Source organism: Beta vulgaris, chromosome 4 (genome assembly GCF_026745355.1).
Source record: "Beta vulgaris subsp. vulgaris cultivar EL10 chromosome 4, EL10.2, whole genome shotgun sequence".
Taxonomy (NCBI): Eukaryota; Viridiplantae; Streptophyta; class Magnoliopsida; order Caryophyllales; family Amaranthaceae; genus Beta; species Beta vulgaris.
The window spans coordinates 4328816-4344572 of record NC_079205.1 but is presented as its reverse complement, the minus strand read 5'-3'; the positions used below and the strand labels follow the sequence as shown (position 1 = coordinate 4344572).

At 35.3% G+C, this 15757-nt stretch overlaps 1 protein-coding gene across 1 annotated transcript in view; it reads left to right on the top strand.

The window, feature by feature from the left end:
* Positions 1-15757, top strand: part of LOC104891662 (uncharacterized) — a 37941-nt gene that overhangs the window by 3793 nt on the left and 18391 nt on the right. Inside the window, exon 2 of the mRNA XM_048641707.2 lies at positions 3750-4746. Within this exon, the coding sequence (XP_048497664.2) occupies positions 3760-4746 (987 nt within the window). The 5' untranslated portion in view covers positions 3750-3759. The remainder of the gene's footprint in view (positions 1-3749; positions 4747-15757) is intronic.

Below are 15757 nucleotides of genomic sequence, written 5' to 3'. Positions count from 1 at the left end.
AAATAACACTATTGCTATAGTACTATTTTTATAATTGGTAAGGAGAAGAGTCTGACTCAACTAAACATGTAAGACTATTTAACGTAGGGGAAGCCGGGAAGGCAAGGAAATCTTACCCCAAAATTGTGTCTAGTAGTAGAAACTATTGTTATTAATACTTGTATATATATAGAAAAGATTAAGAGATAGAAGGATTCATGTATAGAATATGACTAAATGGCAAAATATTTATTGGTGAACATTTACCAATTTCTCTTTTTTCTGTAGTGCCAACAATTTTTTTTTTATGTTTTCACTGGTACAAAGTGTATTTGCACACTTGGAATCTATTTTGTACACCCAAAACTATATTTGCACATTCATAATGATTTTTGCTTTACTTTTCTTTTACATCTAAAAAATTATCTTTGTACATTCATAATTTATCTTGTATATCAAAAAAACTAAGTGTGTACATCTAATATGTCCAAAAAGTATGTTAATGCATCCATATTACATTTTATAGATCCATAAACAATTTTTGCACATCGATGTTTTGTTTTGTACATCCAAAAATTATATTTGAACATATTGTTTTTTGCATCTTATATCCATTAGTTATTATGTAGATCGAAAAAATATGTTTTTATATCCGTAATTTTTGTTGTTGAACATCAAGGATAGTAAGTTTGTATATTCAAAGATGCCAAAAAGTAATTCAAAGTATTTTCCAGAAATAAAAAAAAATAACAAAAAACCATCCATATGGCAATGGTCACTAGCGAACATTGCGCCATCTAGCTGAACTCCATTGTATACTACTTCATCTGTCTTAGAAATACCTCTTTATTCTTTTATACATACCACGTTTCTCTTCCTATTTGCCAATATATTTCTTTGATAATATCTCTTATTAGATATTGATAAAATTTATAACGATCAGATATTAATAAAGTAATTATTAAGATGAATTAAATAAGATCCCACATGATTTTTTTTATTACATATTGAGAAGAGAAGTTAGAAAATTAAATCTAACGTTAAATTTCCATTATATAAGGGAAGGGGGGAGCAATGGTGTCCTCTTTTGAAATGCGTATTTTGCCCCCCCCCCCCCCTTTCTAAATTACAAAAGGAATGTCAAAATCAAAATCGACACTCAAAGAAAACTACCGAAAATTAATTTACACCACTCACTCACAAATTACTCACAAATCACTTCAAAGAAGAAACTTTACAAATCACTCATACAATTAAGAAAATCACGTTATAAAAATCACGCATATCACTCAAATAATCAGGAAACTTTATTAAAACTTAAATTAACATACAAACTAAAACTAATAACCTAGAATGTCAATACATACAAAAAACATCTACAAAAATTTACTTACAAATCACTATCCTCAAGAACCATTCACAATTAATGGTGGGTCATGATAAAAAATAGAGGTTTATTTGTAGTGAAATCAGAATTTAGAAGTTAGACAAGGAAAAAAAATATTTACTTTTTTATAGTATTTCCTATATATAATTAAACTTTTACATATATTTGGACCTATCTTTTTCTATTATATAATAGCGATAAATTATCAAGGTAAAAAGATTTATGTAAAATATCATTCAAGAATTAAAGTACAACATATCTCTATTATATAAGGAAGGGGGGAGCTATGGTGTCCCCGAATGAAGAGACTATGTTACCCCCTTCCCATTCTAAATTACAAATCCACTTACAAATCAAAGGGGGGTTTCAAACAAAAATACCAAAAATATAATTATAACAATCACTCACAAGTCAACTAAAATCATAAAATTGCATAATTTACATTATGCAAATCACTAAAATGAGGAAACTTTACAAAAACTTAAAAATTCACTTACAAACTACAACCTATTGAAAAATTGACTTGAAATCAAAGTGTCCACTTTCTTTACAATTTATGAAGTACTGTACTTAATTCAAAAATCAACTAAAAATTATAATATTAGAAATCATAAATAAATTCAATAAAATTTCTATTTTGTTCATAGAATTTAACTTTGAAAAGTAAAAAAAAAAACAAAAAAAATGGTGAGAGACTTAATTACTTAAGTAATAGCAACTAAACCAATCAAATTTTGCAACTAAAAATAATTATACTTCGTATGTCTAATGTATAAATTTTGACTATTATGCCGAAAAAAATCGAGTTTCTGTTTCGAAAAAACTTCAAACACACATCGCGTGTGAAAAATTCTAGTAATGTCAAGATTCAAAGTGGTATAATAAAAGAACATATAAGAAATGCATTTGCTAATTTGATAGGGATCAACTTATCAGAGGATACTTAATTATTTCCTTTTCTGAGTTGGGACCATATGACAACCAAATTAAGTAATTCTATAGTACTCCCTCTGTTTTTTTTTTTATCATTCTCACTTTCCTGTGCGCGTCTTCCAATGCACGTTTCAAAACTTAAATATCTTTTATTATATATTAGTAAAAATTATAACGATTGAATATTAATAAAATACTAATTAAGACGAATCAAACAAGACCCCACATGACTATGTTTTTTCTTATAAATTGAGAATATTTGAGAAGATTCTCTCTATGCATGAATAGTGTCAAGATTCCAAGTGAGAAAGATAAAAAAAAAACAGAGGGAGTACTTCTTTTATGTAAATCTAATGTATGTAAAGGTTACACCGAAATGTTCCTTTTTCCAAAGTTAAATTGTTTAACATTTTCAAACATTAATCAAATTATGAACGTAATATTAAAAACTAGAAATTGGACTTGTGGAGTGATTCTATACTTTGCTATAATAATACTAGTCTTCTACGCACGCGATACGTGCATCGATTGTTCGAGATCAAAATATAATTATAACAGTGTGATTTGTAATTATTATTATCCAAACTACTGTAATTTATAAAGTTTTTAGAAATAGAGATAAACATTTAGATGTAAAGTTTTGTAGTCAAATTCGATTTGTAACTTTTTTTATTGAATAACAATTTTTCTCATTATGTCAAGTTACTTTATTAATGCTTATTTAGTTTATTATTGGGATTTTTGACCCATCTTTAAAAAATGAAAGAATATAATTGTACAAAATCTAAATATTTAATTAAGTAGATATACTAAGGATAAAAAAAAACATTTCATTGAGGGACACCATATATAGATCCCCTTGACTTATATAATAGAGATTGGACAACTTTAGCTCATTTGCTCATGGATGATAATTGTTTTTGATACAGCCCATTCTAAATAATTATATGCTTCAATATAAACCGTATATATCTTCAAAAGGGAAAACATAATTTAATTAGAATTATGTAGTTTTGTAGATATCTCATAAGCTTCTAATTCAGAGTACTAATTTTATTGAGAGGAACTTTGTAGTATGTCATGACACAGTTGAACAGTTATATTAAGAATACAATTATTTGGAAGATAAATTTGCTGGTTTATTTATTTTCCATTAAATATAGGAGTTTTGCCATAATATTAGTCTTTTTTTTTTCATAGATTGGAATACTTGTGATGTGATGTTTAGAAGTGCACAACTCATTTTAATTGATAAGATTTTTTTAAGAATTATATACTATATTCAAATTTAATAATACTCATTTTAGTTATAAAGTACACAGTAACGAGATTTGTCAAATGGAATGGTGAATATGATTATGAAAATTTGTATATGTTTTTTTTTTATGGGTTATAGGAACATATAATTAATGATGTATTGTTGGTTTGTTGGTTTGTTGGCTCGTTTCAGGAAAAGCGAGATGTCTATTAAATTCAGAAAAATGAAAAATCTGGAAATTCTCCACCTTGGTCATGTTTTGGTGTTACCGAACTGGATAGGGGAGCTGTGCAAGCTACGAATGCTGGACGTATATAAAAGTAAAGACATACCTAGCAAGTTGTTATCTAGATTAACTATGCTAGAGGAGTTATACTTCGGTGAAGGTTATCGACCGTATTCCACGATCAAGAGGTGTGCGGTGGAGAGTAATAATGTCTCTGATGATCTAAGATTTTTGCCTCATTTGACTGTGTGTGTTACCAATCTTGGGATGGGAGATGTGTCTTTTCTCGGCGATTTTAAAGTAGAAATGTTGAAAAGGTTTTGGATAACAGCAGGGAAATACTCAGTCAGCCCCCGATATTCGAGTTTAGGGTGGTCAAAAGTATTGGAAGTAGAGTCCTTGCAAAATGACTTATTATCAATGGAAGTTTTTAAGTCCTATCTGAAAGTCGTGGAATATCTTAGTACTGAAGGAGAAATGGAAGGCATCTTTAACTTGTGTCCTCAACTCGAAGACACAGGTTTTCAGAATATTAGGATCCTTAAGATAGTGAACTCTCATGATATTGAATGTATGGTTGATAGCAGAGGAACAGGACAGGGACTTCCTTCCCTGACAACTGTGAACGTATTCCCCATCTTGGAAATACTTTCATTACAATATATGCCGCAGTTGGAGAAGATGTGCTATGGGCAACCTCCATTAAGTTGCCTGGGACAGTTAAGATGTCTTTTTATAAAGAAATGCCCAAGATTGAAGAATATAGTTCCAGACATGCTTCCAGGTGGCGGAGAACTGTTGGAGGAACTGACAATAGAGAATTGTGACGCCATGAACTATGTGTATGACGTGGAGGCAGAAGCAACACCTTATCGCATGTCATTGCTCCCTTCTCCTACAACTATACACCTGTTGAAACTTGAAAATATTCGAAGCATATGGAAAGGGCCACCCTACAAATTGGTAAGATTAACTCTTGTTTATCTACTCTTGTTCATTCAATTAAAGCATGCATATGGAAAGTGTAGAATTTTTAGAGGAGAAAAAAGAGAAACTTGGAGAGAAATTAATAAGACTACATTTTTATATATTTTTCATACTCACAACATGAATAAACAAAACAACCTTTCAATAGGCATACAAAGCACTACTAACAACATGTCCACTATGTAGCCCACTACTTGCTTGCTATCCCACTAGCTAGACCATTATCTAGACCACTACTTGTTAACCCACTAACTAATTATTAGCAACTAATCCTAACTATTAGAAAAACTATTTGACTAATAAATGGGTTGTGGTTAGTATTGAGTTTTTGAACACGTAACTACCACAACTTTACACGTTAAACTCTAACATATAGGTAAATTTAACATTTTAGCACCATTTAGGATATAAGTTAGCAAAATATTAATGAAATTTTAAAATATTTCTAACATAATATTAAGGTATTACCTAAATAAATATAGATAAATAAATATTGGACATAAACAATCAAATTATTGTTACATAATTAAGTTCCGACGTGCAAAAGATCCTACCAATCTTTGGATTTCTACGAATAATTTGGTGCGGGAGCACCTGATTTGAGTAAAAAAACTTCCGATTAATCCTTTTATTTCAGGTTAGACTTTAAACTGTAGAACACCCAGTGTAACATATATCATATGTATATCAGCGAACACATTTAATAAATATAAATATTTTAACAATTATCTTTCATTTATTGTGTTTCAGAACTTGATATGTATATTTTTCTATTCCCATTAAAATATATTAAGGAAAACTCAATGATAGAATGTGGAGAGAGGAAAAGATATGATTTGTTATTATGTTTAACGTAATACAATCCCTGTATATTAATAGGGAGACAATACAAAAAAGATAAGCAAGTTTCCTAAAAGATAGGAATATCAAATCATAACAAATCAATCTATAAGATCACAAGAATATCTCAACACCCCCTCAAGTTGGAGCAGAGTGAGCAAAGATGCCCAACTTGGACATGAGAACATCAAACTGGGATTTGCCAAGAGCCTTGGTGAAGATATCAGCCAACTGAGTTGTAGTAGGAACATAGGATGGAGCAATCAAGCCATCTTTGATGGCATCCCGAACGAAATGACAATCAACCACGATGTGCTTAGTGCGTTCATGAAACACGGGATTATTGGCAAAATGAATGGCAGACTGACTGTCACAGAAAAGAGTAATAGCCTGAGGATCGATGCTGGATGCCTAGACTCAAAAGAAGGCCCTTGAGCCACTTAAGCTCACAAGTGATAGCCATCATAGAACGATACTCGGCCTCAGCAGAAGACAAAGAAACATTGTGTTGTTTCTTAGTCTTCCAGGAAATAGGTGAACCACCCAAGAAAACGAGCCAACCAGACAAAGAGCGTCGCGTAACAGGACACGCAACCCAATCAGAGTCACACCAACCCTGAATAGAGAGATTACTATCAGCTCGAAGAAGAATACCCTGCCCAGGGGAACCCTTCAGATAGCGAACAATACGAATAGCGGCTTCCCAGTGAGCCACGTGTGGAGCCTGAAGAAACTGTGATAGGCTTTCAAGAGAGATAATGCAGCGGAATCATTCCCAGAAATGATAAGATCATCAACGTAAACCAACACATTGATCTGAATGGAGCCACGAGTGAGGGTGAACAGAGAGTAATCGGAATATGATTGCAAGAACCCATATCCTTTCAGAGCTATGACCAATTTTGCAAACCAACGAGGAGCCTGTTTTAACCCATACAACGACTTACGCAAACGACACACAAGATTAGGATCCGAACGAGCAAAACCAGGAGGAAGCTTCATGTAAACCTCCTGATCAAGATCCCCATGTAAAAAAGAATTGTGTACATCCATCTGGTGAAGTTCCCAATTTTTGGAAGCAGCAATAGCAAGAAAGGCCCGAACAGTGGTCATTTTGGCGACTGGAGCAAAAGTCTCTGTATAATCAATGCCTGCCTACTGATGATTGCCAAACACGACCAAACTAGATTTTAGACGTTCAATACGTCCATCAGAATGATACTTGATGCGATAGACCCACTGGCTACCCAAAGCATGTTTACCCGCAGGAAGAGGTTCAAGGGTCCAGGTGCCATTGTCCTCAAGAGCCTGGATTTCCTGTTGCATGGAGGCCTCCCAACCGTCATGTTTCATAGCCTCTTAGAAAGAACGAGGTTCCTGTTTAGAAATAAGAGCTGCAAGAAACTTCCGGTAATTTACAGAAAAATTGTTACAGTTTACATAGTGAGTCAAAGGATAAGGAGTACCTGAAGGATGAGAGGAAGAGAGAGAAGGATGTGACGAACTTATACTGGGAGCACTGATGGCATTGGTAACATAGTCACGGAGGCGGGTGGATGGAATTTTGTCACGAAGCCCACGACCCAAGGTCGGAGCAGGGGAAGAGAGAGAGAGAGACCGAATCGGTAGGGGGAGGAGAATTGGGCGTGGCAGCGGGGGGCTGGAGAGGGCCCGTAGATGTGGGCCGAGCAGAGAGAGGCGGGTGAGAAACAGAACCTGGGGTGGACACGGAATCTGGGCCCACGACAGGTTGTGGGCGCGCGCTAGGAGGCGAGGGAGAGGAAGAATTTGTGGATTTGGCCGAAGACAAAGGCGGGGAGTTTTGTGGAGCAGCTGGCGAGGGCTGGGCAGACGGAGGTGGCGGGGCCGAGAGAGTAGGCGGAGCGGGGGAAGTAGTAGAGGATGAGGGGGCAGATTTTTGTGGTGGAACATCAACCTCAAAGTCATCAAAATCATAGTAGATGTAGGGGGTGTCAGAAAACATTTCTTGTGGAGCTATATTAACATCGTCAGGGGACAAAAATGGGAAAGTAGCCTCAAAGAACTTAACATCTCTAGAGACAAAAAATTAACAAGTGTCAAGATCATACAACTTCCACCCCTTTTTACCAAAAGGATAGCCCACAAAAAGACATTTACGGCTACGACTAGCAAATTTATCCCCTTTAGTTTTTTGATTATGAGCAAAAGCAAGACAACTAAAGACACGAAGTGCATCATATGCAGGAACTCGACCAAATAAACATTCAAAAGGAGACTTGCCATTGAGTAAGAGAGATGGAGTCCGATTGATAAGATGAGCTGCAGCAAGAACAGATTCCCCCCAAAAATATATAGGTAAGTGGGCTTGAAAACGTAAGGCACGGGCGACATTTAAGATATGTTGATGTTTACGTTCTACCCTCCCATTTTGTTCCGGAGTACCCACACAAGATGTTTGAAAAATAATGCCAGTAGCAGAGAAATAGTCAAGGAGGCAATTGAATTCAGTTCCGTTATCACTTTGGACAAGTTTAATAGTTTGTGAAAATTGACGTTCAACCATAGCAACAAAGGACATAAAAACATCAAAAACCTCCAACTTATCAATCAAAAGATATGTCCATACAGCTCTAGAATAATCATCAACAATTGTTAGAAAATAACGAGCACCACTAGACGAAACATGTCTATATGGGCCCCATAGATCACAATGAATTTTCTCAAAAATACGAGAAGCACGAGTGTCACTAGAAGGAAATTTGTGTCTGGAATGTTTAGAACGAAAAAAAATCTCACAATGGGGATCTAAATGACCCTTATGATTACAGAGATGAGGGAGTAATTTTACGACTTTTTCAGAGGGATGACCCAAACGGCAGTGCCAAAGGTCCAGAGAGGAGGTAGCAGCGGAAACAGAGACAGTGTTGATGGAGTCAGTGCCGGTAAAGTAGTATAAGTCATCCTTCCTAATCCGCGTTCCAATCAGCGCCTTCATGGGGTCCTGTATAACACACGAAGAAGAAGTAAATTGAACATCACACTATAAATCGTCGCTAAGTTGCGATACAGAAAGTAAATTGCAGTTCAAATTTGGAACAAAAAGAACATTCTTAAGAGTAATATGAGACGTCAAGCAAACGGAACCAACCATGGTGGAAACAACAGAAGCACCATTGGGAAGGCCAACAGGACAATCAAAATATTTTACATCAAATAAGCAAGAATTATTACCAGTAACATGATGAGTAGCACCAGTATCTATAATCCATAAAGAGTTATCAAACGTACCATTCAACCTGTTAGAGGACACAGGAGCATTACCAAAGAGACCCGCAAGAGCTTTCCACTGCTCGGGGCTAAAAATAGGGGCAGCCGAGACATCAGCCGCGGAAGAGGAGGCAGGGACCGGGCCGGCTGTGACGGCGTTGGCTCGAGCGGGCGGCTTGCCGCGTCCAGCACCTTTATTACGCTCTGGGGGATACCCGTGTAACTCATAACAATGTGATGCCCCATGACCTTTCTTTTTACAATGTGTGCAGGTGAGGCGAGCCCAACAAGCAGTAGTTTCATGGCTGGTTTTATGACACTGCCACACACAGACTTAGACGACCCACGACCAGCAGGAGATGGGCCACGGACAGAAAAACCGAGGGCATCGGTGGGTTTGTCAAGGAGGGCAGGAAGGGAGGCACGCACCCGTTCATCCTGGATGGCGAGATGGTAGGCCCTATCAAGAGTGGGTAAAGGGTCCATGGATAGTATGTTGGAACGCAAATTAGCATATAAATCAGGATTCAAACCCATCAAAAACTCATGCAATCTAGAAGTTTCTCGATGTTGATTATGAAGGTCCCCCGCATTACAGTTAGAACAACAAGAATATGTGATGATAGGTTCAAGAAGAGAAAGTTCCTCCCACAAGGCATTTAATTGACCGAAATAAGTCGAAATAGACATGGTACGGGTTTGTTCACAACGGGCAATAGATGATTTTATTTGTTGAATACGAGGGCCATTAACAATAATAGAAAAACGCTGACGAAGGTGATCCCATAAACGTTTGGGATCACGAAATTTAGTTAATGTACTCTTTACCTCAGGTGTGATGGTGTTGGTGATCCAGGAAACGAGCATGGCCTGAATAGTGAGCCAATCACTTTCTGTGCAAGGGGAGATAGGCGCAGAAATGGTGCCATCAACAAAGCCAAATTTACGTCGAGCAACTAAGGCTAACTGAATATTAGAAGCCCAATCCGCATAATTATCGTGACGAAGACGAGTAGGAGTAAGAAAATCGCCTGGCCGATCTTGAGGGCCGAGGAAAAAAGGAGAAGAAGAGTCGGTTTTTGGTGGCGGTGGCGGAGGAGCAGCCTCGCCGGCCATAGCGACTCGGTTTTAGAAAAAAAAAATTTAAGGTTTAGATGGTGGTTTGCATAACCTGCTTTGATACCATGATAGAATGTGGAGAGAGGAAAAGATATGATTTGTTATTATGTTTAACGTAATACAATCCCTGTATATTAATAGGGAGGCAATACAAAAAAGATAAGCAGCTTTCCTAAAAGATAGGAATATCAAATCATAACAAATCAATCTATAAGATCACAAGAATATCTCAACACTCAACATTCAAAAGGTACAAATATAATAATATGGACGCTTGGAGCATGATTAAAAGTTGGTTGAGATGGTAATTGTGTTATGTATAATAGCAAGAGGTCACATGTTCAAGTCTTGCTACAAGTTAATTTTACTTTTGTTAACTGACATGACTTATGTACACATTGGACACTTCTAATAGAGTAACAGAGGTGCCACGTAGCGTGAATATATTGTCACGTACACCTTTTAATATATTTGTATAAATTAGAGGTGATTAACATAGGCCCGACCCAGCTCGGCCCAAAAAATGGGCGGAATTTGGGCTCTATTTTCGGCCAACGGTCGGACATGACCCGATTTTCGGTAAAAAAAACCGGGCCACTAGCTAGTTGAATATGAAAATTTAGGCTAAATTTCATCCTGGTCAGAAAAGCCTGCATGACCCCGCCTGAATTAGCGAGTTTTTTCGCGGAAATTTCGACCCGACGCTTGGGCCCGAATTGGGCTTTTTTTTTTTTTGTTGCAAGCTAATTTTACTTTTGTTAATTGACATGACTTATGTACACATTGGACAATTCTCGTAGAGTAACAGAGGTGCCACGTGGCGTGTATATACATTATCACGCGCGCCTTTTAATTATTATACTAGTATTTGGGCTCGGGCGTTGCTCCGAGTTGCTATTGTTTTTCGAATTTGGTATACATTTTTTTTCAATTATTCCCATTAATATATATTAAGAAATACTCAAGATATAAAAAGTATAAATATAATAATGTGGGCACTTAAAGCATGATTAAAAGTTAGTTGAGATGGTAATTGTGTCATGTATAATAGTAAGAGGTCACAGGTTCAAATCTTGTTGCAAGCTAATTTTACTTTTGATAATTAACATGACTTGTGTATACATTGGACAGTTCTAGTGGAGTTAAAGAGGTGCCACGTGGCATGTATACATTGTCACGCACGCCTTTTAATATATTTCTATAGATTAGAGGTGATTAACATGGGCCCGATATGACTGGCCCAAACCATCCCGGCCAAAAAATGGGCAGAATTTCGAAGCTATTTTTCGACCCACCATACGGCCCGGTTTTTTGGGTAAAAAAATCGGGCCACTAGCTAGTTGAATATGAAAATTTAGGCTAATTTTCGGCATGGTCCGAAAAGTCTGCATGACCCCGCCTGAATTAGCGGGTTTTTTCGCAGGAACTTCGCCCTGAGGCTTTGGCCCGAAATGGGCCACTTTTTTTGGCCAAAGCCGGACCCATAATCACCTCTAATACAAAAGATATATTGTTTGTGCATTTAACTTACATTATTAGGACGTATTTCCTTGGTTTTTTTAGATGACCTTTTTTTTTTTTTTTACTTTTGATACAATTTACATATATAACTTTGACTATCTCTTCGAATACCCTAGAAAGTTTGAATCACAATCAAAAGAAGAAATCGAGCAACAATAACTCAAATTGGAGCAAAAAAAACAGAAAAAGAAAATAAAAAATACAAATGTTGGGTTTCTTGGCCCAAATTCCATTAGGCCTATATTATCACTTAAATATCAAGAGATATTTCTCTAAGTGCTGCCTAAACTTGGAGATCATTCATGATTTCTCTAGAATAATTTGAACCATGCTGGCATATTCATCAAGCTTAAAATGTAAAGTTAGCAAATCTAGGAGCATGTGGTAATTTCTAGTAGGGGTGTTCGCGGTTTGGGTTGGTGCGGTTTGGGATGTAACCCAACCCAAACAGCAAATATACGGTTTGTCATTTTTCTAACCCAAACCGCACCGCACTTTTGGCCCAAACCAACCCAAACCAAACCGCGCAAAACGGTTTGGTGCGGTTTGGTTTGCGGTTTCACCATTTTTTCCTCCGCGACATTAATTTCTTAATCTAAGAGTAAAAAAAATTGTTAATAAGAGTCCAAATAGATATGAAGTTGACTTTATAATTAAACATAAATATGATTTATCAAAAGTGTCAAAGTTCTTTACCTCAAACTTCTTTTTTCAGTTTTATATTTGTATGCCACCTTGGCAAGTGTATTTTTTTTTTTTAATATATATAAAATTGCGGTTTGCGGTGCGGTTTTGGTTTATAAAAATTAAAACCCTACCCAAACTGCAAACCGCGGTTTGCTTGAAATCATAACCCAAACCGCAATTTTATAACCGCAAACCAACCCAAACCGCGAAAAAACGGTTTGGGTTGCGGTTTGGTGCGGTCCAGACCGCACTCTGAACAACCCTAATTTCTAGATATCTGTCCACCGTCATTGACACTATAAATAAGAGTGTTGGGCACACTTTGGGGATGATCAACCAACACCCACAAATCCAAAAATCATACATAAGCAAGCCTTCCTACAATTATTAACCATCTTTGTTTCTAACCCACCTTATATAATTAATCCACTAATTTTCTTTGTAATACTCTTTTGTGAGTTTCTTACTATAGTGAGAGTTTTATTGTATACTCACCCTAATAATATTTAGGGTTCTTGTACTCTCTTATTTCATATAGTGGATTTTAGGTACTTGTCGTCCGTGGGTTTTTTGCCTCTATTTGAGGATTTTTCCCACGTTAAATTGTGTGTTCATCTTTTACTACTTTTCTTGCCATATATTTTCAACTCTATTTATTTATCTCAATCTCTAAGTACATCTTTAATTTGTTTCCGCTACGCACTCACAAAGCTAACAACAAAGTTTCAAATCTAACCCCAAAATCAAAACCTGATCCAGTAAATTCAAAACCCAACCTAGTAAATTCGAAATTCGAGCAAAATTCACAGCGAATAATTGGAGCAAAATTCGAGCAAACACAAAACACAACAAAACCCAATCTAAGATAGGTGGTTAGGGGAAAAGGTTTTCGTGGTGGTGGTGGTCGTGAGTGGGTGGTGTGATAAGCAAAACTGATGGAAACGAGGTCGAGGGTGGTGGTGATGACTGATGAGTGGGGAATGATGTGTTGGTGATGAGGGGGGTAGTGACTTGTGTGATCTTATAATTAAGTTGTAATGATCTTTAGTTTAATTTTAATGCGTATTAGGGATGCTATTATTAGAGTTTATATTTATAAAGTAATGACAATTCTGTAATTTTGTTGAATTGTTTTTACTAAAAGAAGTAAGTTTCCAAATTTTGTATTTTTTGCGTTATCCCAAAATGACAATTGTTGCACTTATTTTGTTACGAAGGAAGTATTAATAATAGAAGTCAAGATCAGTCTCTAAGTATCATAACTACCTATACTATATCTGATATACTTCCTCCATTCTTAATCTATTGCAACAATGACTACTTATGGTAGTTTCATACTAGCTTTATATTGCACGCGATGCGTGCGTTAATTTTAAAATAGTGCCTTATTATCCCAACTAACACAAACGACCACTATGATCCTTTAAATAAATGAAATGATAAATTATCCTAATCGACACATAAGACAATTAGAAAAGGCAAAAAATGAAAAAATGAGATTGTCCTCCTTTTTTTTTGGGTATGTTTATGTTAATAATGTATGTTCTTTGAAATTTTGATTGCAAATAGAAGTTTAGTTAGAAAGAAACTTTGTAAGTTCTTACTTTTTAATTATTTGGAATTGGTTTACTTAGATTAGTTTAATTTTCAATGAAAAATATCTCTTTTTAAGCATTTTTTTTTGGGAAATATATTATGTGTACATTACATTTGATCATAAGTTAGGCAATTTTAAGTTTCCTTATTAGTTATTACACATTAATATAGATCAGAAGGAATTGAATATTTTATAATTGACATTTTTTGATAAGTGAAGGGTAGAAGTAATTTTATAGGAGAACACCGTAGCTCACCCCTTGGCTTATATAATAGAGATCTGTTGCAACAAAGTTATTTTTGGCTAAAAAAATTAACTTTAGTTGACAATATTACCCTTGCTTTACCTTACTAAAACTATCATTAATTATTACCCATGCGTTTTTTGTGCAACACGCCACAAGGAACCCAAACTGTGTGGCCACGTTAACTGTAGCTCTTCCTTCTTCCCCGCCCAATTTCTCTTCCCCCTCACATTTTTCACTTTCTCTCTCCTCCCACCCCAATTCCTCTTCGATCCTCCTTCACAAGTTGCTTGACATGAATTGCCATCATTCATGGTCTCCACTCACCACCTTCACAATCTTCAACCGAAACAACATCGTCTTCCTCCTCCTCAACATCATCGTCAATGTTAAACAGAGAGGAGAGAGAGTCACGACCGCGCACATCGCAAGATCTCCCCTGAAATGAAAAAAAAAATCGAACACAAGATTAAGCCTTCTGATGAAGGAGAAGACGACGAATTCCAATGTAATCGAGATCAGAATCCGCAACAATTGGTTGAAGTAAGCAACTAAAAGTTCTGGATCCATACTGTCTAAGTATATATCTCCAATTTTCTTCCCCCATTGCATTTTGATAGCTTGGAGATCAACTTCATGCCGCCGCCATAGTTGTATTTTGATAATTCTTTTAGAGAGAGTGGAGATTCAAGGGAGTGAGAGGAAGTGTTTTAAAAAGTAACCCCTTATCATTACTAAAAGTAACCTCTATTTACTGTAGAAGTAACCCCTTATAATTAAAAAGTAATCCCTAGTTTCAATAAAAATAACTCCTTATAATTACAAAAGTAACACCTACTTTTATTAGAAGTAACTCCTTAACATTACAAAAAGTAACCCCTAGTTATAGTAAAAGTAATCCCCTTACAGTTACAAAAAGTAACTTATACTTTCAGTAAAAGTAACTCCTAATTATCGTAAAAGTAACCCCTATTTATAGTAAAAGTAACCCCCTTACAGTTACAAAAAGTAACTTATATTTTCAGTAAAAGTAAACCCTTAGCATTATATAAAGTAATCTCTAGTGTCAGTAAAATAACCTCTTAGCATTCAGTAAAGTAATCTCTAATTCACTAAAAGTAACACCTTAGCATTGAAAAGCAACGCGTTTTACTTTATATGAATAAATCAGATTACTTTAAATATATAATGGGATACTTTTTATGAACTAATTAATGTGTTACTTATACCTTTCTTATTATTATGATTACTTTCTATAAACATTTTAAGCTATTATATAATAATTAGAGTTACTTTTGCAAACATATGAGGTTACTCGAACAAATAATTAAGGTTATTTTTATTAACTAATGAGGTTACTTTTATAATATAATGGGTCATTTGAAAAATATATGAGGGTTACTTGTAGAATAAATGGGTTACTTGTATGATAAAATAAGGGTACAAATAATAATAGTTACTTATTATGAAGTAATGGGTTCCTCGTAAAAAGTAACCTCTAGTTTTTATTAAAAGTAACCCCTTATAATTACAAAAAGTAACATCTAGTTTCAATAAAAGTAATCCCTAGTTATAATAAAAAGTAATCTACACTTTCAGTAAAAGTAACTCCTATTTATAGTAAAAAGCAACCCCTATTTATAGTAAATGTAACCGCCATATAGTTACAAAAACTAACATATACTTTCAGTAAAAGTAACATCTTATAGTTACAAAAAGTAACCCCTATT